The sequence below is a fragment of the Lepisosteus platostomus genome, chromosome 1 (assembly GCF_059453375.1).
Source record: "Lepisosteus platostomus isolate fLepPlt1 chromosome 1, fLepPlt1.hap1, whole genome shotgun sequence".
NCBI classification, from domain to species: Eukaryota; Metazoa; Chordata; class Actinopteri; order Semionotiformes; family Lepisosteidae; genus Lepisosteus; species Lepisosteus platostomus.
In genome coordinates this window covers 48699443-48715974 of record NC_142611.1, presented here as the reverse complement: position 1 = coordinate 48715974, position 16532 = coordinate 48699443, and the positions used below count along the sequence as shown (strand labels likewise).

The window sequence follows — 16532 nt, the reverse complement described above, 5'->3', positions numbered from 1 at the left end:
TATAATCGGGTATTTTGGTAATAGTGATGAATGCGCAGGTTAGTTTGCAAACTTTGCTTCTCAGCAATTGCTTTACATACAACAAAACCAACGTCAAGATAATTAAGAAAAACATCACTTTAGTCTAAGAACTAAAAAAAACATAATGGGAAATAAATAATAAATAATATCCCTTGGTATGGAGAAAAAAACCCGAATGCACTAGCACTTTCACCATTGCTTCAGTGCTCTCAGTTTTGAAAGAGTTAAATGTCCCCCCACACGCACACACACTCCCAGAAAGGGACGCCAGTTACTGTAAACTTGGTTCAAGGATTAGGATGAAAGTGCTCCCTCCTGTGGCGGCAGTGACCCAGAAACGAGTTTGATTCACGGAGTCCTTCCTCCATAACAAGTGAGAACGTCAGTCAGAGAGTGTTTGTGTATGAAGGAGAGCTACAATCTGCCGCTGCATGAACTCATAAACCTAGCACCATTTCTTACATAGAAACACCGCCGCCACGGCCAGCCATTGCTGTAGGTACAGTCGCATTTCTCATTTATTTGATTAGATTTAGCTGAAACGGCGTGTAAAAACGTGGGTCGCTGTCTTTTTCTTGAATCCCCTTCGCTTAGAGTTTGGGAGGCTACAGCAGTTTTATTTAATGCCGAAGGTCGCTGCCTGGTGGAAATAATATAGTACGTCATTAATATGGCGCCAAAAGATTCAGTTCTGAGACAGAGCTGCCGACCGGGTCCCAGAGAGTAACATTTCTTCTTCCAGAGAAAGAGAGAAAGGAAAAAAAAGTTAACTGGATTTAAAAACGAAAGGGTAAAATAAAATATATAAGTTTTCTTTCTAGTTGTTCCTCCTTGCCAGTGATCTGATGCAGTGATATGTACAGTTTATATGGTGGATCCGCTGAGTGCAGTCTGCAGTTTGAAATTTTAACGGGACATTAATTGTAGATTTATAACCAATTGTAACGTAGTTATTTTATTACACGGAGAAATACAATTACAGCGTATTTCCGGTAACTTAATCTTTCAGAACAGACGTGTGTGCGTTTTCTTTGGTGTAGTTCTGGGTAGTTGAAATATTTTGATTTCTGGATAGAGGTACAGGTTTTCCACAGGGGATAAGCGTGACGCCGTTGCAGTGGTCGCACGTCCGTTCGTTCCCCCTTTTCAAAACGGGTATCTTTGTTAAGGTGGAATGGTTTGGCCTAAAAGTCTTGGCATTCAACAGAAAAGGTGCTGATAAGCACGACAAGTTGTACTCCCTCAGGTACCCGTGTGTATTAATTAAACAGCCGCGCTGGGTGTCCCTAGTCTGACCTGACAGAATTGCGCCGAACACGTGCGAGCCGGGCTGTTGCTCAGTGTGCCTGCAATTTCGGGCATCATTTTCTTCAGTACAGCAGGACTGTTGCATCAACATTGTATGCGAATGATGGTCAAAAACCCACAAAAGTTTGCACACAGCGCTTGTGATTCAAAGTTTGAAAGCTGTTATTTCAAAGGGGACCTGTGAGGATTTTTTGATACCGTGTGGTGGTTTCTAGGACATTTTTAAAGTTTCATTACCGGTTTCTAGCTTTATTAAAAATAAACGGGGTAACTTGACTTCTGCAGCCACTCCGCACGGAGAAGGCGTCTTGCAGAATGAAATGCAACGGAAAACATACATTATGCAATTTTTGAACGGTGTGAACACATGGAGGCGTGGCAAAGTGGAGTTAGCAGGTGCAATTACATTTTGAAATAAATTACCCGGTGCACGCTGCATCCGTTGGACTGGCGCTGTAGCCTTTGTTTCGTGTATTTTTATCAGTGCATCAAAAGTTTTTTTATTTTAAGGAGTCAGTTCATTGGATAATAATATCCCGGTTAATATTTTTTATTTTTTTGGTATTTGGATTTTTTGTGTGTGTTTTGTATTACGTTAGCAACCTTCCCCCAGAACACCATTCCGACTGCTTTTTGTTTCTTCATTTCCCTGGAAAGTGATGATAAGGCTGTGTGAAGTGAAGCAGAATTAGCGAGGCGCGGGGTGGAGTTTCTTGCGTCACCAGGGATTCCAGAATCATCTAGGAAGAGTCAACACCGGGGATTTTACTATGTAGTGAAGATGATAGTGCCCCAGCCGCCAAATGAGAAATGAGACTTTCCAACGATATAGGCGGCATGTTTTCATTGCTAACGGGCTTTCCCAAACTTTATATTTCGGCATCTGTTCTCATATTAATTTGCAGTGTTTTTTTTTCGTTGTGCATGGTAAAGAAAGAAGAAGCAGCTTAGAGTGGCTTCATGCAGATCGATTTTATGGGGGTGAGGGGGGTGAGAGGCTAACTTATTGTATTCCCAGTGACTGAGTGTAATGGTGTTTGACAGTTATATTATCATTTTTAATTTATTCTTTAGATGGTTTCGGCGAACTGTAGAAGAACGCAGCACCAGGCGCGTCTGCTCAGAGCCCTCGGAAGAATTTCGTTTTGTTACTCGAGCAGAAGCAGAACTCGTCAGCTTTTGCTTTTGTTCTGAGGGCAGCAGTATCCGAGACACAAGAGCTGTCAAGTCCAGCCCGGGCGACTCAAGCACGTTTTGCACCTGGGTTTATGACGTTGGGTTTGTGACCTGGGACTGACGATCTGACACGTTTACTGTGTCCCTCAAGCGTCTTGTGGACCCTTAAAAAATCGTCCACGTTTGAGATGCTCTCCGTCAAGTGAGGCATGTGTAGTCTGTGTCACTTAACTGAGTTGCGTGTAACTTGAGTTGGTTTTAACACAGGAGTGCAGTTCCCGGTACGCTTGGCCTGGTTCTCTTTCATATTCCTGCTATTACTGTACTTTTGATGGTGCGTCCCCGAGTGGTGAAGAGTTTCGTGAAAGTCAGGTTCGTTTTCAATTAGGGGTTTTGCCTGGTGGGTTGTCAGATTGACTAAAGCGTGCAGCGTGGTACAGGAGTTATAAAGTAAAGGAAGAGGGAGAGACGGACAGGTAAGAACCTAAGAATGGTCACAAACAAGGGGACATCTGGACGATCTAACCCGTTTCATAGTAGTTAATTCAACTGAGGATCTTACCCAGCCTTTTTTTTAAGAATGCAGCGTATAGGCATCAACAACATGGTTGGATAGCTTGTTGTACTCCCGCCACAAACCTTCGAATAAAGACGTGCCTGCCTGCTGTTTTTTAGATTTAAACGCACTTTTATGTAGGTTCCACTCGTGTCCTCTAGTTTGTTGCAGTGTTCATTTTAAGTTCCTCTAGGTGGACTTTGTTAGTGTAGTGACAGACTTGTATCAGTATGCCTAATGCAGCCTAACTACTGCGACTAGGCATGAAAATGAAGGTGAGCAATAGAAATGGGTGTTCTGTAGTAACCCACTAGCCAAATGTTGTTTTTTCCACCCAATCTGAAGATGAGTCAATTTTGAAGCAGTTGTTGTGTACTTGGAGGTTGAGAGCGGAGTTGAAATTTAGGAAAGGAGTCTCAAAGCTGTAGTGACAATAATGCCCTCTTCTGTCGTGGATGTTTAAAACGACCTGGAATAGAAATTTATTTTGTCACTCATTCTCCTCCGGCAGCCAAACAGTGTTTGAATGTCTTTCTACATATTTTATAATGCTCTGAATGTATCATATTGACTTAAGCCTTAGATCAGCTTGTTCAGTTATGTAGTGGGTTTGTTATCTGTAACGTCATAATGTCTCTTTAGCTGGGATGACTGGTTGAAAGGTGTGTTCTGTAAAACAGCTGACAGTAACCAGTATTTACCACACACCCTCTTTAACAAGCAGGGCATCGCTTTTGGTGAAGTCTTTTCCGAAATACCTTTCAACCTGATAAAACATGTAAATATACAGTATGATACAGCTTTTTTATTGAGAAGCAGGGTAAATTATAGATGCTGGAAATTAAGTATTACTGGACAGGAAAAAATATTGTTATGAAGTCACTGTCCCATCCTGGAGGCATGGTTAAGTTTATGTAGAAAAACACAGATTTTTCAAGGCTTAGGAATTTGACTCAAAAATAAGAAATCTTGTTATGTGTTCTAGGTGACTCACGTGATATGTTTCCAATTAAAAGGGCTAGCAAAAAAATAAGCATATCCTACAAATTATAGGTGGTGGCAGAACTATAATTTACATTTTTGGTCTGAATCACCGGTCTATTCGTGTATTTGTTGAAGTCTACCTCGCTCGGTAATCTGAACATCAGGGTGCATTTTACCAACTGAAAGACAAAATGAAAGAAAAAAAGGTTTAACTGCTAAGCACTGATAAAAGGTGGAAGCATGAGTGATAAGCTTGACTCAGACTTGATATTTCTTTATGAGGCTTCCTTTCCTGCCTGTAATATAGTCAGCTTTGGTGCTGAGTTATGCAGCTGAGCCAGCATGAGATTGTTAGATTTGCATGTGCAAATGCTGTTGCAGTCATGATATATTGTAATTTTTATGACCTGTCACATGTTTAGAAAATTGTTGTAATTATCCCCTGTAGCAGTTTGCTTTCCCGAATTGTTTCCCCCCTCCTTTACCTTGCTGAGTCGTCAGAACATCCCATGTTTACACCTGTCGTTAGAACGTAATTACCTGTAGTCGATACCTGTGAGGTTAATATGGAGGATTGGAAAGGGGAGTACAGTCTTGACTTGTAGGGCTCAGGTTTTAGAATGAGTAGGAAAAGTGGACTTGGTTAAGGGGAAGAGGCTGCCATCTAGCAGGGAGCCTAAGGAGCTTTAAAGAGCCGCCCCAGGATAATACCGTTTCATTGTTTGTGGAATGGACGCTTTGTGGATCACATTGTACGTGACGGCAGCGGCTGTGCCTGATGAGTCTACATCACAGCCAGAGCCTGCCCACCGGAGAACAGAGTACTTTATTGTTTCCTTTGAACTTACAAACTCTCATCCAGAGCATTTGGGACTTTGAAGTACAGTCCAGGCTTGCCGGATTTGTTCCCAAAAATTTGTTTTAAGGAAAATGCGCAAATAAAAACACCTGTTCACCTCCCCACCATCGCCCTCAGTGGTCCCTCGCACCAGACACACAGAATAGTCATGCAGCTTCAGTGGAGGCTCCACGCCACAAGGCTTCCACATCTCCATCCTCCCCTGAGCTGGAGCATGGATCATAGAGCTCGAGAGCTCTGTATAAATAATATCAAGCCAGGCCAGCAGCCAGTGATGCCAAGAGAGAGAATGCAGAGGCTCTCTGTGCAGTGCCAGCAACTTTTTAGCTGCAGTCAGACCTGCCAACCAGCTCTGTTTCTGCCACTGCGAGAGGCTGCACACTGGAATGTCTCTAGCACAGGCGGCTGGTATAGACACTGCCTCCCATGTGCTCACCTGGTGAACCAGACAGCCTGGTCAGGATCGCAAGTCAGGCTGAGGAATGCATGAGGCCTGGAATGTGCAGGCATATTTGGTTAGCGGATGTAGGTTAGACTAGTAAAAAATCTTTTCCTGAAGCGTTCTGTTATGAAAATGATGGAGTCTTGCCAGTAGGCAGGGAAAAGCCTTGGTTTTTGGATTCCTTACTATTTCAGTCAGTGCTGGATCACTTATCATTCTGTGTTTTTACGTGCGGTTGTGAACTAGATTTTAGGACGGGCCTTTCCATGTCTTAGGAAGCAACAGCGGTTAAAGGCAATTGTTGGTGGCAGTAGTTTTCATTTGAAAACATTTATTAGGGGATATTTGTTTGCCTTGTTTGTTTTTGTCCTTTTTCATGAATGTGAAGAGGATTAGTGTTCTGTATTACTGCCGAAACTGAACTCATTTAGTGGATCAGTGGAGCTGAAGTGAGAGAAGTCTTGTTGCTTCAGATCAGTGTTGAATAGCTCTTGCCGTTCAGACCTGCTCTTTGAAGGTATAACTTCAGTGCCAGAATTTCAGGGAGACTTCTTTTGTGCTTGGATCTTGTTCTGAGATCAGGAAGATGAATGGGGGTAAACATTAGAGCAGCTTTGCTCAGACCTCAAGCGGTCCGGGAGGAATGAGCTTTGTAAAGCAACCAGGCAAATATTTTCAGACAACCTACAAGTAAATAAGTGGATATTTTATCACACCACTGAATAGATGACAGTAAGGTATGTGACACTCACTGACGATAAAGCTGTGAAGTGAGGGACTGTACTGGCTGGGTACTGGAGTCTGAATGTTGAAGTCAGGTTAACAGACTCTTCTTTTCATCAGTCAGATGTGCAGAGAACTAAGTTTTGCATTTGCAGGTTCACTGAGAAACAACATCTGCACACGGCACAGCAACTTACAGAAGCTTGTTTCAATGCTGCAGAGTTTCAGTCCTTGTAAAACATTGTGGATATGCTCCATCCTGCCTGAAATTTTGAAGCTTCTCTTTTCCCTGAGCTCATTTCCTGGTGGAAAATCATAGTCCACATTTGAGAAGTTTGGCAGCATCTCTTCAAAATAGATTTTTTTTACATTGAGCAAGAGGGTCATCTTCTAATAACAAGATGCTTTTACTTGCAAAAGTCATTTTCACATTTGTCTGGGAAAGTACAGTACGTGTCTTTGTGTCATATCCCTTCCATGTTGCACTGCACATACACTAAACACTTGCAACAGGTAAAGGAAAAAAAGTCAAGTTTTTTTTTCTACACACAAGCAGTTAACTGCTGTCAAGGCTTTATTTGTATTTTGTGAAGATTAATTTAAGTGCTTTTTCGAAGGGCTGTTCAAGTTCATGTCTTCTTATGTGAAAACGTTCCTGCTGCCTGAGTAAATATTGAATTGACCTCTAAGCTTGCGCAGAAATGCGTCTGCCACCACCGAGTTGCAATGAATAATGAAAGAAAGAAAAGATGTACAGCTGTGACATTATGTGTGTAATTGAAGGACCTGCTAAAAGAGAAATTATGAGCTGCATCAAAATGGCTCAAGATGCACGACCCGCTGCCACGTGGAATAATTCTGAGAACATCGGAGTGGAATTCATTATTGCAAAGAAACTGGAGAGCTGAGAGAGGTGCTCCAAACACAAAGGGTGTGCGAATAACTATCAGCACATTTCTTTTTCCACATAGGCATTTATTACCAGCCTGGGAATACAGTTCTGAAGAAGCGCATGTAGGATGAGGATTTTGTTAAACCTTGATCATCATTCAGTGATTGATACTGCCACTCAGGAGCATTTACAGCTCAGCTCCTGACTGTTCATGCGCCTGTAGTTGAGTACATTCTTGAGTGTGAGTGGCTTTAGTCTGGTCTGCTCCGCCTATATATTTCACCTGAGCCTCCGTTATGGATTCAGTTTTTAAAAAAAGTATTATTCTGTCCTTTCGGTCCAGTCTACAGTTGTATAAACAGAAAGCGGTACATAGTCTCTGCACAGAGTTAGTATTCCAGGAGCTGCTGTTTCCCCCACTCACGCTGTCGCAGGAGAAGTTCACAGCGCGGCCTGCCTCAGCGCTGAGGGAAACTCTGCGACTCCACTTACTGACACTGTCACTTCTGATTTTGGTGTTGCTTTTGTTTGAGCTGACGTGACGTGACAGGACCGGTCTGAGCTGTGCTCACAGACGACAGCATCCAGTGGCGTTTTTTTTTAAAGGGCTGTAGCAGTGCAAGCAGGTGTTCCTCATTTTCGGTGTTGAGCGCTGTTGATGTTTTATACACCCTTGTTAAGATCAGGGATTTGCTAGAAGTACACACGTTTTTGGGGACTGTGATAAGTCCTTAGTGAAAAGTGTAACAAAGAAACAGACGGACTCCAAGAAACACGTAGAACAGCCAGCCATTTTCAGAATTGAAAATGGCTTATCCATTGCCTAGCAGAAGTATTCATCCCCTTCCAGCCACGTCTTACTGTGGTACAATTGTTCATACAATGTTAGTATTTCTCAAGGTAACATGATCAGGTGAATAACTTTTAATCAAAACATACTGTACATGCTCAAACTGAGTACTTTAACGAAAATGTGAAAGAAGTTCAATGTCAGCAAAAACTACAAAGGAAAATAATTTGTAATTCATCAAAAAGGGAGGTGAATGCTTTTGCTAGTCACTGTATACTGTGGAAGTCTGTAGAAGTATGTAGGATTGTTTGTGTGTAGTTATTGGAAAGGCAATGTTTGCCATAATGCTTGTGGTGTCTAGTCTGACTGGTAGTTATAACCATGAGGTATTTTGCTAGAGAAAAGATCAAGGAGAGATGGAGCATTTTTGCTTTGAAAGGTAGTAGAGACATGTTCCTGCAAATGTCCTTTTGGATCTGTTTTGTGTCTTCATCCTTAAGAGAATTAAAGTAAATGGGTTCACTCTTTAGCTGAGAGTTTTGTGCTTTATTTGATTATGGAACTTTTATGCTTTGTGATGCATCATAAATGTTTTTTTGTCTGTGGTGTAGTTAATAGAAAGGAGTCCTTGAAACACTATGATTTCATTATATTTTCTCCAACCCTGATTCAGGCAGAATTATCTTCTAATTTCTGAAATGTATCGTGCTATTGTACAATAAATTGCAAATAGAACCTATACAGTATTATGGAATTATTTCTGAAAACCACGGTCACTTTGCAAAGACACAAATCATTAAGGAACTCTTGTGTAACACAACTGTTATCCTTTTGGTGAAACAGTATTCCGAATGTTTTTGTTTGGATGGTTTTTAGCTGTAGGCTTGTATAACACACATTTCTTCTCCATACATAAATAAATATGATCCCAGTTCAGCTTTTTCTCTAGCGGGTTAGTGAAGATTGCCTTAATGGTTTGTAATCAGAAGGATTTTCATTATAAGCAGCAGTCACTTGCAGTCTGTTTGCTTTTGTGAACCCTAAAGTTGGCATATCCAAGTTTGTCCTGTAAAGAATAAACAATACTGTGGTGTCCGTTTTCCTTGTTATAGAAATTCAGGTCAGCAAGGTAAGTGCTTTCCCCAGAGAAAGAGAGAGATTGCTATAGAAGAATATTCTGGTAGGATATTGGAGTAGGTTTTTCTTAAGGAGGATCAGGTGCCAGTTCAGCATCTTGACTGTGACATTCTGGGGTTAAGATGTGAGGGAAAATGAAATAGTTGATGAATTCGGTACAGCTTAGGTAGTGGTTCTCAACCCTGATCCTAGAAGAATACTGTACCTTCTGCATTTTGCTCCAGCCAAGTTCTTAATTCCAGGCTAATTTCAGTTTTGTGTTTGGGACATATTTGCAAATTTGTTTAAACTCTCGGAAAGCCAAATGGGGTTTGTAATTGGTATCGGCCCAGTAGGAATTTCTGTGTTTTAGAACTTAGCCCTTATCCAGGGAGTGTTGCCTGAAATAGAACCAATTAGACCAATGCAGAAGGAAGAAATGATCATCGTGGGAGTGTCTCATCCTGTGTTACTCCCACCTGTGGCTGTTCTGCTAGTTAAGAGTCATTTAATCAGAAACAAGTTTAGGAGAGGCAATGAAAGTTCTGTAGGCTGAAGTTGTTGGCAACAATACCCTTGAAGTAGGGCATTAATCACACGAGGGACTGACCCAAGAAACGTTTTATAAAAGTCGAAACAACGCAAGATGATCTGATAATCTCCAATTAAATGGATAATTAGAGGTCATTGTGAAAAACAGTGTTCCTCCAAGGTGGGGAACCACTGGTGAAGAGAAAAAGCTGGGATTTTCGTCTTGATTGGGCAGTGTTGGTTTTGTGCTTACAGAAGCATTCTGCCCTATTAAGGCTGCTTGAAGTTTTTAGCAAGACATTGCAGTACTGTGGGTTTGTTTTACAGCCAGTGTAGTGCAGTAAAAATGTTCTTAACTTCACTCGTTGTCTTTTTCTGTGTGCTGAAAATATTTAACTGCTATGTTCATTGCATTGCAGTTAGTTCAAATTTAAATTAAACTTGAAACAACAATAGAAATTTCACTGACTCATTAAGTTGAGTTTGTAATGTTGAACAACAAAGTACACCACATTTGTTTTGGTTTTTTGTGAGGAATGTGTGGCATCTTGGTTAGTACTGCTGCCTCACAAGTCTGTGGTCCTGGGTTCAATTTCACAGGTGCACCTTCTGTGTGGAGATTGCATGTTCTCTCCAGGTTCAAGGGGGCTTTCTGTAGGAGCTCTGCTTTCTTTCCACCTTCCAAAGGCTAGAGAGGTTGGTGTCTAGACATCATCCCCCCGTTTGTGTGCATGAGCACTCAGCAGTGGGCTGTGTGGAGTATAGAGCCATCTTGTGTACTCTGCTTCCAGGACAGGCCAGGACCCTACGAGGAATACGCAGGTTTATGTTAATAAATGGATGGTCCATTAATTGTGGTTTGAGTTCAGAACTGTACAGGTTCTTTCTCCTTAAACAATTGTAAATATCACCACAAAAAACTCCACATCCCTGCATCATCCTCAAATCCCATTGAGAGTAGTACTGCTGGAACCTCTAAAGAGATTATGGGAATTGATACTGTCGCATATTGAGTGGGCAGGTAATAACTAAATATTTAGTGAAAGGTAATAGGAGTCTTTTCAAAGATATTTTTCTGCCTTGTGTCATGCAGGTATCCCTTTTCTCTGCAGGCATGTGGTGATCAGTGGTATCTCTCTAACACACCTACGGCTGCTTTAAATTGGATTGTCTCCCCTGTGTTATTGTATATAAAATCCTACGTATTATCCCCATAAAATGTTGTAAAATATTACAGTAGCTTATTGCACTTTTTTCCAGGTTCGGATAGCGGATGAGAGACTAGTCTGTCTTCATTGTGGGACAATCACTCTATAATGAACAAGTTAAAGGTTTATTCCATGCTGAAAAGACAAGAAAGGAAACACAACGTTTTGGCTGTGAAGCCTTCTTCAGGTGTGAGCAACACACACAGCCTAAGAAGGCTCCACAGCCGAAACGTTGTTTCCTTTCTTCTCTTTCCAACATGGAATAAACCTTCAACTTGTTGCTTTGCAGCCTGTGCATGGTGACACAGCTAAACTACTTGAAGTATTTTATAGTGAATGTGAAAGAGAGGTAGGTGTTAAGCTTACCAATTAAAAATGAAGTGAAGTTTAACATTATTTTTATTATTTATGCACATAATTAAAAATAGAGGGATGTGGGGAGTTAAAATACTGAGGATGCACAATTTGTTGGTATAGTGTTTTATTTAATGAATCAAAAGTTAGTCATCTCCAAAACAGTTGTTTAAGATCAACTCTTACATTATGCGTCAAAAGCATTCATTTTTTGTAAAATTGAAAATGGACACTACTGGAATCCTTATCTTTATTTGATGAAATAAGTGATACATCATACAATGAGCGTGTTTGTCATAAGGGCCGGGATTATGATACAGGTAGAAAACGTTGGGCTATCATTCTTCCAGTACTGAAGATCAGGCAAAGAAACGGAGGATGTGTGAGGGGAGAGAGTGGGCATCTGTCTGCCAGTAGTCCCAACTCCCTCTTAAGATGTGCTATCAGAAAACCCCTTCACATCAGACAATTGGAAAAGCAGTGCGTTTCAATAATCTAAAGCCTTTCATAAAGGAATTGTAGAATGCGGGAATACTGCAAATGCCAGACTCTGTGCTCTTTTGTAACAGAAGAGCAGAATGTTTGGGACACTTTCTGTCTCCCACTGCACAGTGAAGCTGATTTGTTATGATATCACATGCTAGGTATTGACTACTTTTATTGCTCTTTTCCCAATTGATCTGCACTGTACAACTTGCTCCACGGTCAGGTGTTCACAAGGCTTACTCTCCAAGTGGAATCTCACAAGGTTTTGGCACCAAAAACCCTTGAGGATTATTTTGATAAAGTTTGGTTGTTTTAATGAATTCTGCTGATTTTTGTGGTTTAGAGCAATATTTGTGGAATGTTTTGTTTTTTTTTTACTAGGATTCTAGATTCTCAGTGACCCTTTCCTCAGGCTCAAGTGTCTCTTTCTTGCCAAGTTATAATATGTGGAATTGCATCTGTAATGAAGAGTTTTAGGTGAAAGGGGCCGTTTCATTTCAAACACTGTTTTCCAATAGAAGTGCCTGTGCATCCTAAAAAGCATATATACAAAGAGACACAAACTGTTCCCTGTTGGGTTAAAATGTTTTAGATGTTTTATGTCTTAAAATGCCCAGAGGCTGTGAAAAATATGCCGCTTATAAAATTGTTCCTTGATAAAGGCTTTGGAAATGCAGTGAATTGAGTCTTCAGTACACACTTGACTACCTGACTGAATGTCATGGGAGTGTCTTGCAAACTCTCCCTTTAACCTCGGACTCTTCCCCAGCCAATAAGATTCATGTTATTGAAAATTTGGAGAAACCTGAATCTGAAATGTCATTTGCTTTCTGAAAAAAATAACATGGTATTGTATTCACCATGTTGAGGACATCTCACAGACCTTCTGAAAAATATTATTTTTACCCTGTACTGTTTCCCAGTCTTCTGACAGCAGTGTTAAGTGGTATTGTACCTATTCTGGTGGCAGAGATGTACAGTAGTTCCAGGATTAGACCCACATACTGTATAACAGATAGTCCAAAATATCTAAAAGGTTTTGTTGGTTTGGCTTTTAAAAGCGTTTCATAAACTACTTTTAATTCTGAAAGGTGAGTTAAAAGATCTACTTCAGGTGAGCATAAGTGGTATATTTAATTTTGTTAAAATTGCATTTTCAGTCTTTATGAAAGCATAGTTGTTAGGTCATGGTTACAGGCTTTAGAATTAGAAACATTTTCAGGAAGCTTATCACCAGCATCTGATTTTTGTGACTTTGTTAGAAACATCTTTGCAGAACCACTTCTGTCTTGAGGGTGACAGTACACAGTTGTTGCAAATAATGTCAGTTTTAAGCAAGTACTAAATAAATGAGTTACTCATTTGCTAGTGATTCAACTGGGTGCTGTTCTTTGTGGGTCTTTCTGTGTTTCTTGGAAGAAAGTTCTCTCCTTTTATCACAATGATAGATACTTCGCTATGTATAATTTGTTTTCTGTTTCGTCTAGAGCAGATTGTGGAGATTTCATCAGAATCACTTGTGTTTGGAGAGCTCTGAACACTCTGATCACTTCCAGTAGATCACAAGGCTCTGCTGTGAGCTTTTTATGCCTTTACTGTTTATTGTTGCTTATTTTCAAGTTTCATCCTTCCTTTTCATCACAGCTCTGTACACGGGACCTCGTCTTAACCTCTAGACTGGAGACCATGAAACGTAGTCGACTTCCCAGCAGCAGCGAGGACTCTGACAATGGAAGTAAGTGCAGACTTGCTCTTCAGTGGCTGTTCCTTTGGTTGGAGATGTAAGCAGTCCATTCCCTGCAGCATCTCCGCCACCTACATGGGACTGGTGACAGGTGCCAGGCTCTGGTAGGAGGCAGTGCAGTGTCAGTGGGTGACTGAGTGGTTCATATTGGGAGGGGGGGCTTTACTAGCATACATAGCATACAGATAAATTTGACTGCTGTTGTCTTTCATAGGACTTCCCATATGATAATTATTGGGATGTATAAAATTAGACCATCATTTAAGCATTGTCCTGAAGAGGTCTTTCATACACATTCATTGTGCCTTATTTTTATACATGCTTGTCAGTAAGCTTTTTTTTTCAGCTTGCTGGTCTCATCCAGTTTGCTTACATAGACCAGCTTATATACTGCATTATCTCATGCAGTCTAAGCCTCAGCAAGCTCTTAAATGCAGTTAAAGACCAGTGACACTTGTTTGTTTTGGCTTCCTTACAGAGGTCGGGTTGTACTGTGTTGCTGTGATTTCTGTAAATGACAGTGTAGCTGCTCCATGCTGGATTTCCTTAAAGTGCACTGCTGTGTATCCTCCACTGATGAACTATTCGTTCGCTTGTAGAACTGTAATCTGAAAAATCGGGGATCCTGAACCAACACCTGCAATGTTGAAAGAACAGAAGAGAGGAAAGGAAATTAGTCCTGCGAGTGTTTCCTGTCAGACACCTCAGTTGAATTATGTTTTAGTGTAGTGTTTTATTTTTTGGTACAATGCTTGATAAGTGCTTCATAAGTAGACAGCATGAGATTATTCTGTATGTGGAGTTGTCTTGGAAAATAAATTAAAAAATTCTAATAATAATTTAATGTATAATAATACACACAAGTTTAAGAAATGGGCAAAATCTAGGGCAGGATGTGGTTATTAAACAAAACGCCTGAGCCTGGTTGCACACAGGTGGGGTGATGTGGTATCGTATATTTACTGTAGTGTTTTTAGTGGTTTTTCAGTTTGTGAACCCTACAGTATTTAAAGTAATATTATATTTTTTTCATAACTAGGAGAGCAAAAAAGAGGTAAAAATAGGAAAGAGAGAAAGAAAGCAGAAGTTCCCACGGAAAGACAGAGAGGAACAAGAGGGAAGCGTCTCATTTGGACACTCAAAGAAATGTCTGCAGGTTAGGAAAGAGAAGCGAGGTGTCATGTAGGGGTTTTAAGTAAAAACCAGTTTTTGCTTCCTTGACTGTCAGGATACTCCACCCAGAAGACTGATGGTGGCTCTTTAGAGGTGCCTGTTTTGGAAATGGACAGGACAAGCTGCATGGTTTACAAGGGAAGGGACAGGCACAAAACAAGGGGTCCTTTCTCTGTGTTACAGTACAGCAGGCCTGCTGCCTTTCCTGAGCTCAGGCTGAGCCTGGTCCTCAACTCAGTAGGACACATGCTTCTATTGTTGGCTCCATCTTTCAGGTGTTATTACAAAACAGTTCATTTTTTTTATTTGGACCGTTAGATGGCCTTTACAAAAACACAAAAGCTTGCTGTTAATGACTGGAATAAGATTTTAACTAAAGGTTTAATCTAGGTGGAAAAACAACATGTGCATCATGGTCTTCCTAGTAGCTGGCATCCATTCACCTTTATTTGAAGATAAGTGGGTAAAACAGGGCACGATTTGTGGATTGTATCGGTTTCTGATGCTTAGAAGTTCAGATTATTTGCTGAAATACAGTTACCATAATTAATGGGGTAATATAAGAATAGAATTGTCTGTTCTTCAGACAGTTGCATCAGTTTAAATTAGGTTAAAAGGGCAGATGAACTGTTGAATGTTGTTATTTCTAATTTTTTGTGTTTTTGTTTCTTTCTTAGGTCATTCTACCTCTTGGTCACAGCATTCCAAATCTCAGCACAGGAGGAATTCGTGGTCCAGAAGTGAAGATAGAAAACCGTCCGAGGTATGCCCTGCTTTGGACTAGTGTAAAGAGCAGCAGCTTCTTTCTCAGCACAGTTTATTTGGTGAGATATACATTCATTAGGAGCATAACTTACAGGTGTTATGCTAGCACTAGTTTTAAACGCTTTCTAACAAGTTCTAATGTGATGAAATGTTATTGCAACCGTGGTACCAAGGTTGAGAAGATGTTAAAGCAAAGAAAGAATGTATAAGAATTGTCTCCACTAATAAGAAAACCATGGCGCATTAAGAAAATTCCCAGTTATAAAATACTGTAGTAAAGCAATGTGGTCATTAGGTTTCTGTATTATTGTCATGTGTCATTTAGCTAGTGCCCAGGGTAATAATACCCATTAAAATTGTATTGGGTTAGTTACACAGTGTTTGACTGCAAAGCAGTGTGAATGTTCAGAATAGAAGAATGCTAGTGACCATGGTGGCTAGCACAGGGTGACGATGTATTGTGTTGTACTCGTAATTCCCCTAAATTAATATGGCACACGATTGGTCTTAACTGGCTGAGCAGTCTTGGAACTTCATGCTGTGGTTTGATTAGTTAACTGCCTTAGGTTATAAGGGACTAAGGTTGTTGAAATTGTGTACCCCATTGCACCAGAGATGATGATACATTCTTGAAAACCTAATGGAGACAAAAGGAATGTCAGCTTTCATACATGTATATTCAAGAGAGACTTAATGCTTGAATACTGTGGCAGAGAGTTTGTTAAAACATAAACCTACCCAGCACATTTGATGTAGTTCTTAATACAGCAGCCAGGAAACGTAGATAAAGCTTTATCTGAGTCTGGCAGAGTTCTGGGTAAACTACTAAAGGCATCTTGTGTAATTCAGTAAAAAAAAAAGCTGATTGTGGCAAACTTACATTTCTGATAGTATGTATGTGCTTCGTGGTTTTGGTTTGAGACTTTAAACAGAGAACTAAATAAAGACCATTTGTTATAGCATGTAGTTCATAATTCTTTTACCCAGCGACAATGAAATGTTAGACAAAAATATTTTAAAGCATAAATGATATGGGGACACAGTATGCAAGTTGCCATGGTATATAGAAAATGTTATGAATTAATTGTATTCAATTTCACGGATTCACACTCTTTTATTACATATTAGTTCAACTTCTTCAGATAATCAATTTTAAAAGGCTACTGTTTTATGTGCTCCAAAGCAATAACAAAGTTGACCAAAAAGTGTTTGGTCTTCAGTAGACAGTACCTTTTTTTTAACAAATTTTAGTTTTTCAAATGCAATAAGCAGTACCTCACGAGCACTCCTCCACCCATCATCCTCATCATCCACAGAATGACATCAAGCCTCCACTTTCCTCCCTACTGGCATCAAGGATCACAGCGGTCAAGAGCTCCACTGCAATACTGTCAGGACAGGCTG

At 40.4% G+C, this 16532-nt stretch overlaps 1 protein-coding gene across 17 annotated transcripts in view; it reads left to right on the top strand.

Annotated features, from left to right (window-relative positions):
* The first annotated feature begins 373 nt into the window (after window positions 1–373).
* The window catches only part of jade1 (jade family PHD finger 1), a 49300-nt gene continuing 33141 nt past the window's right edge, over window positions 374–16532 (top strand). Inside the window, exons 1-4 of one of the 17 annotated variants that reach the window (XM_088630330.1) lie at window positions 375–394; window positions 13091–13181; window positions 14230–14346; window positions 15041–15126. In XM_088630330.1, coding sequence (XP_088486456.1) covers window positions 13133–13181; window positions 14230–14346; window positions 15041–15126 — 252 coding nt within the window. In that variant the 5' untranslated portion in view covers window positions 375–394; window positions 13091–13132. The other 16 variants (XM_088630276.1, XM_088630295.1, XM_088630259.1 and 13 more) reach the window with 16 other exon arrangements.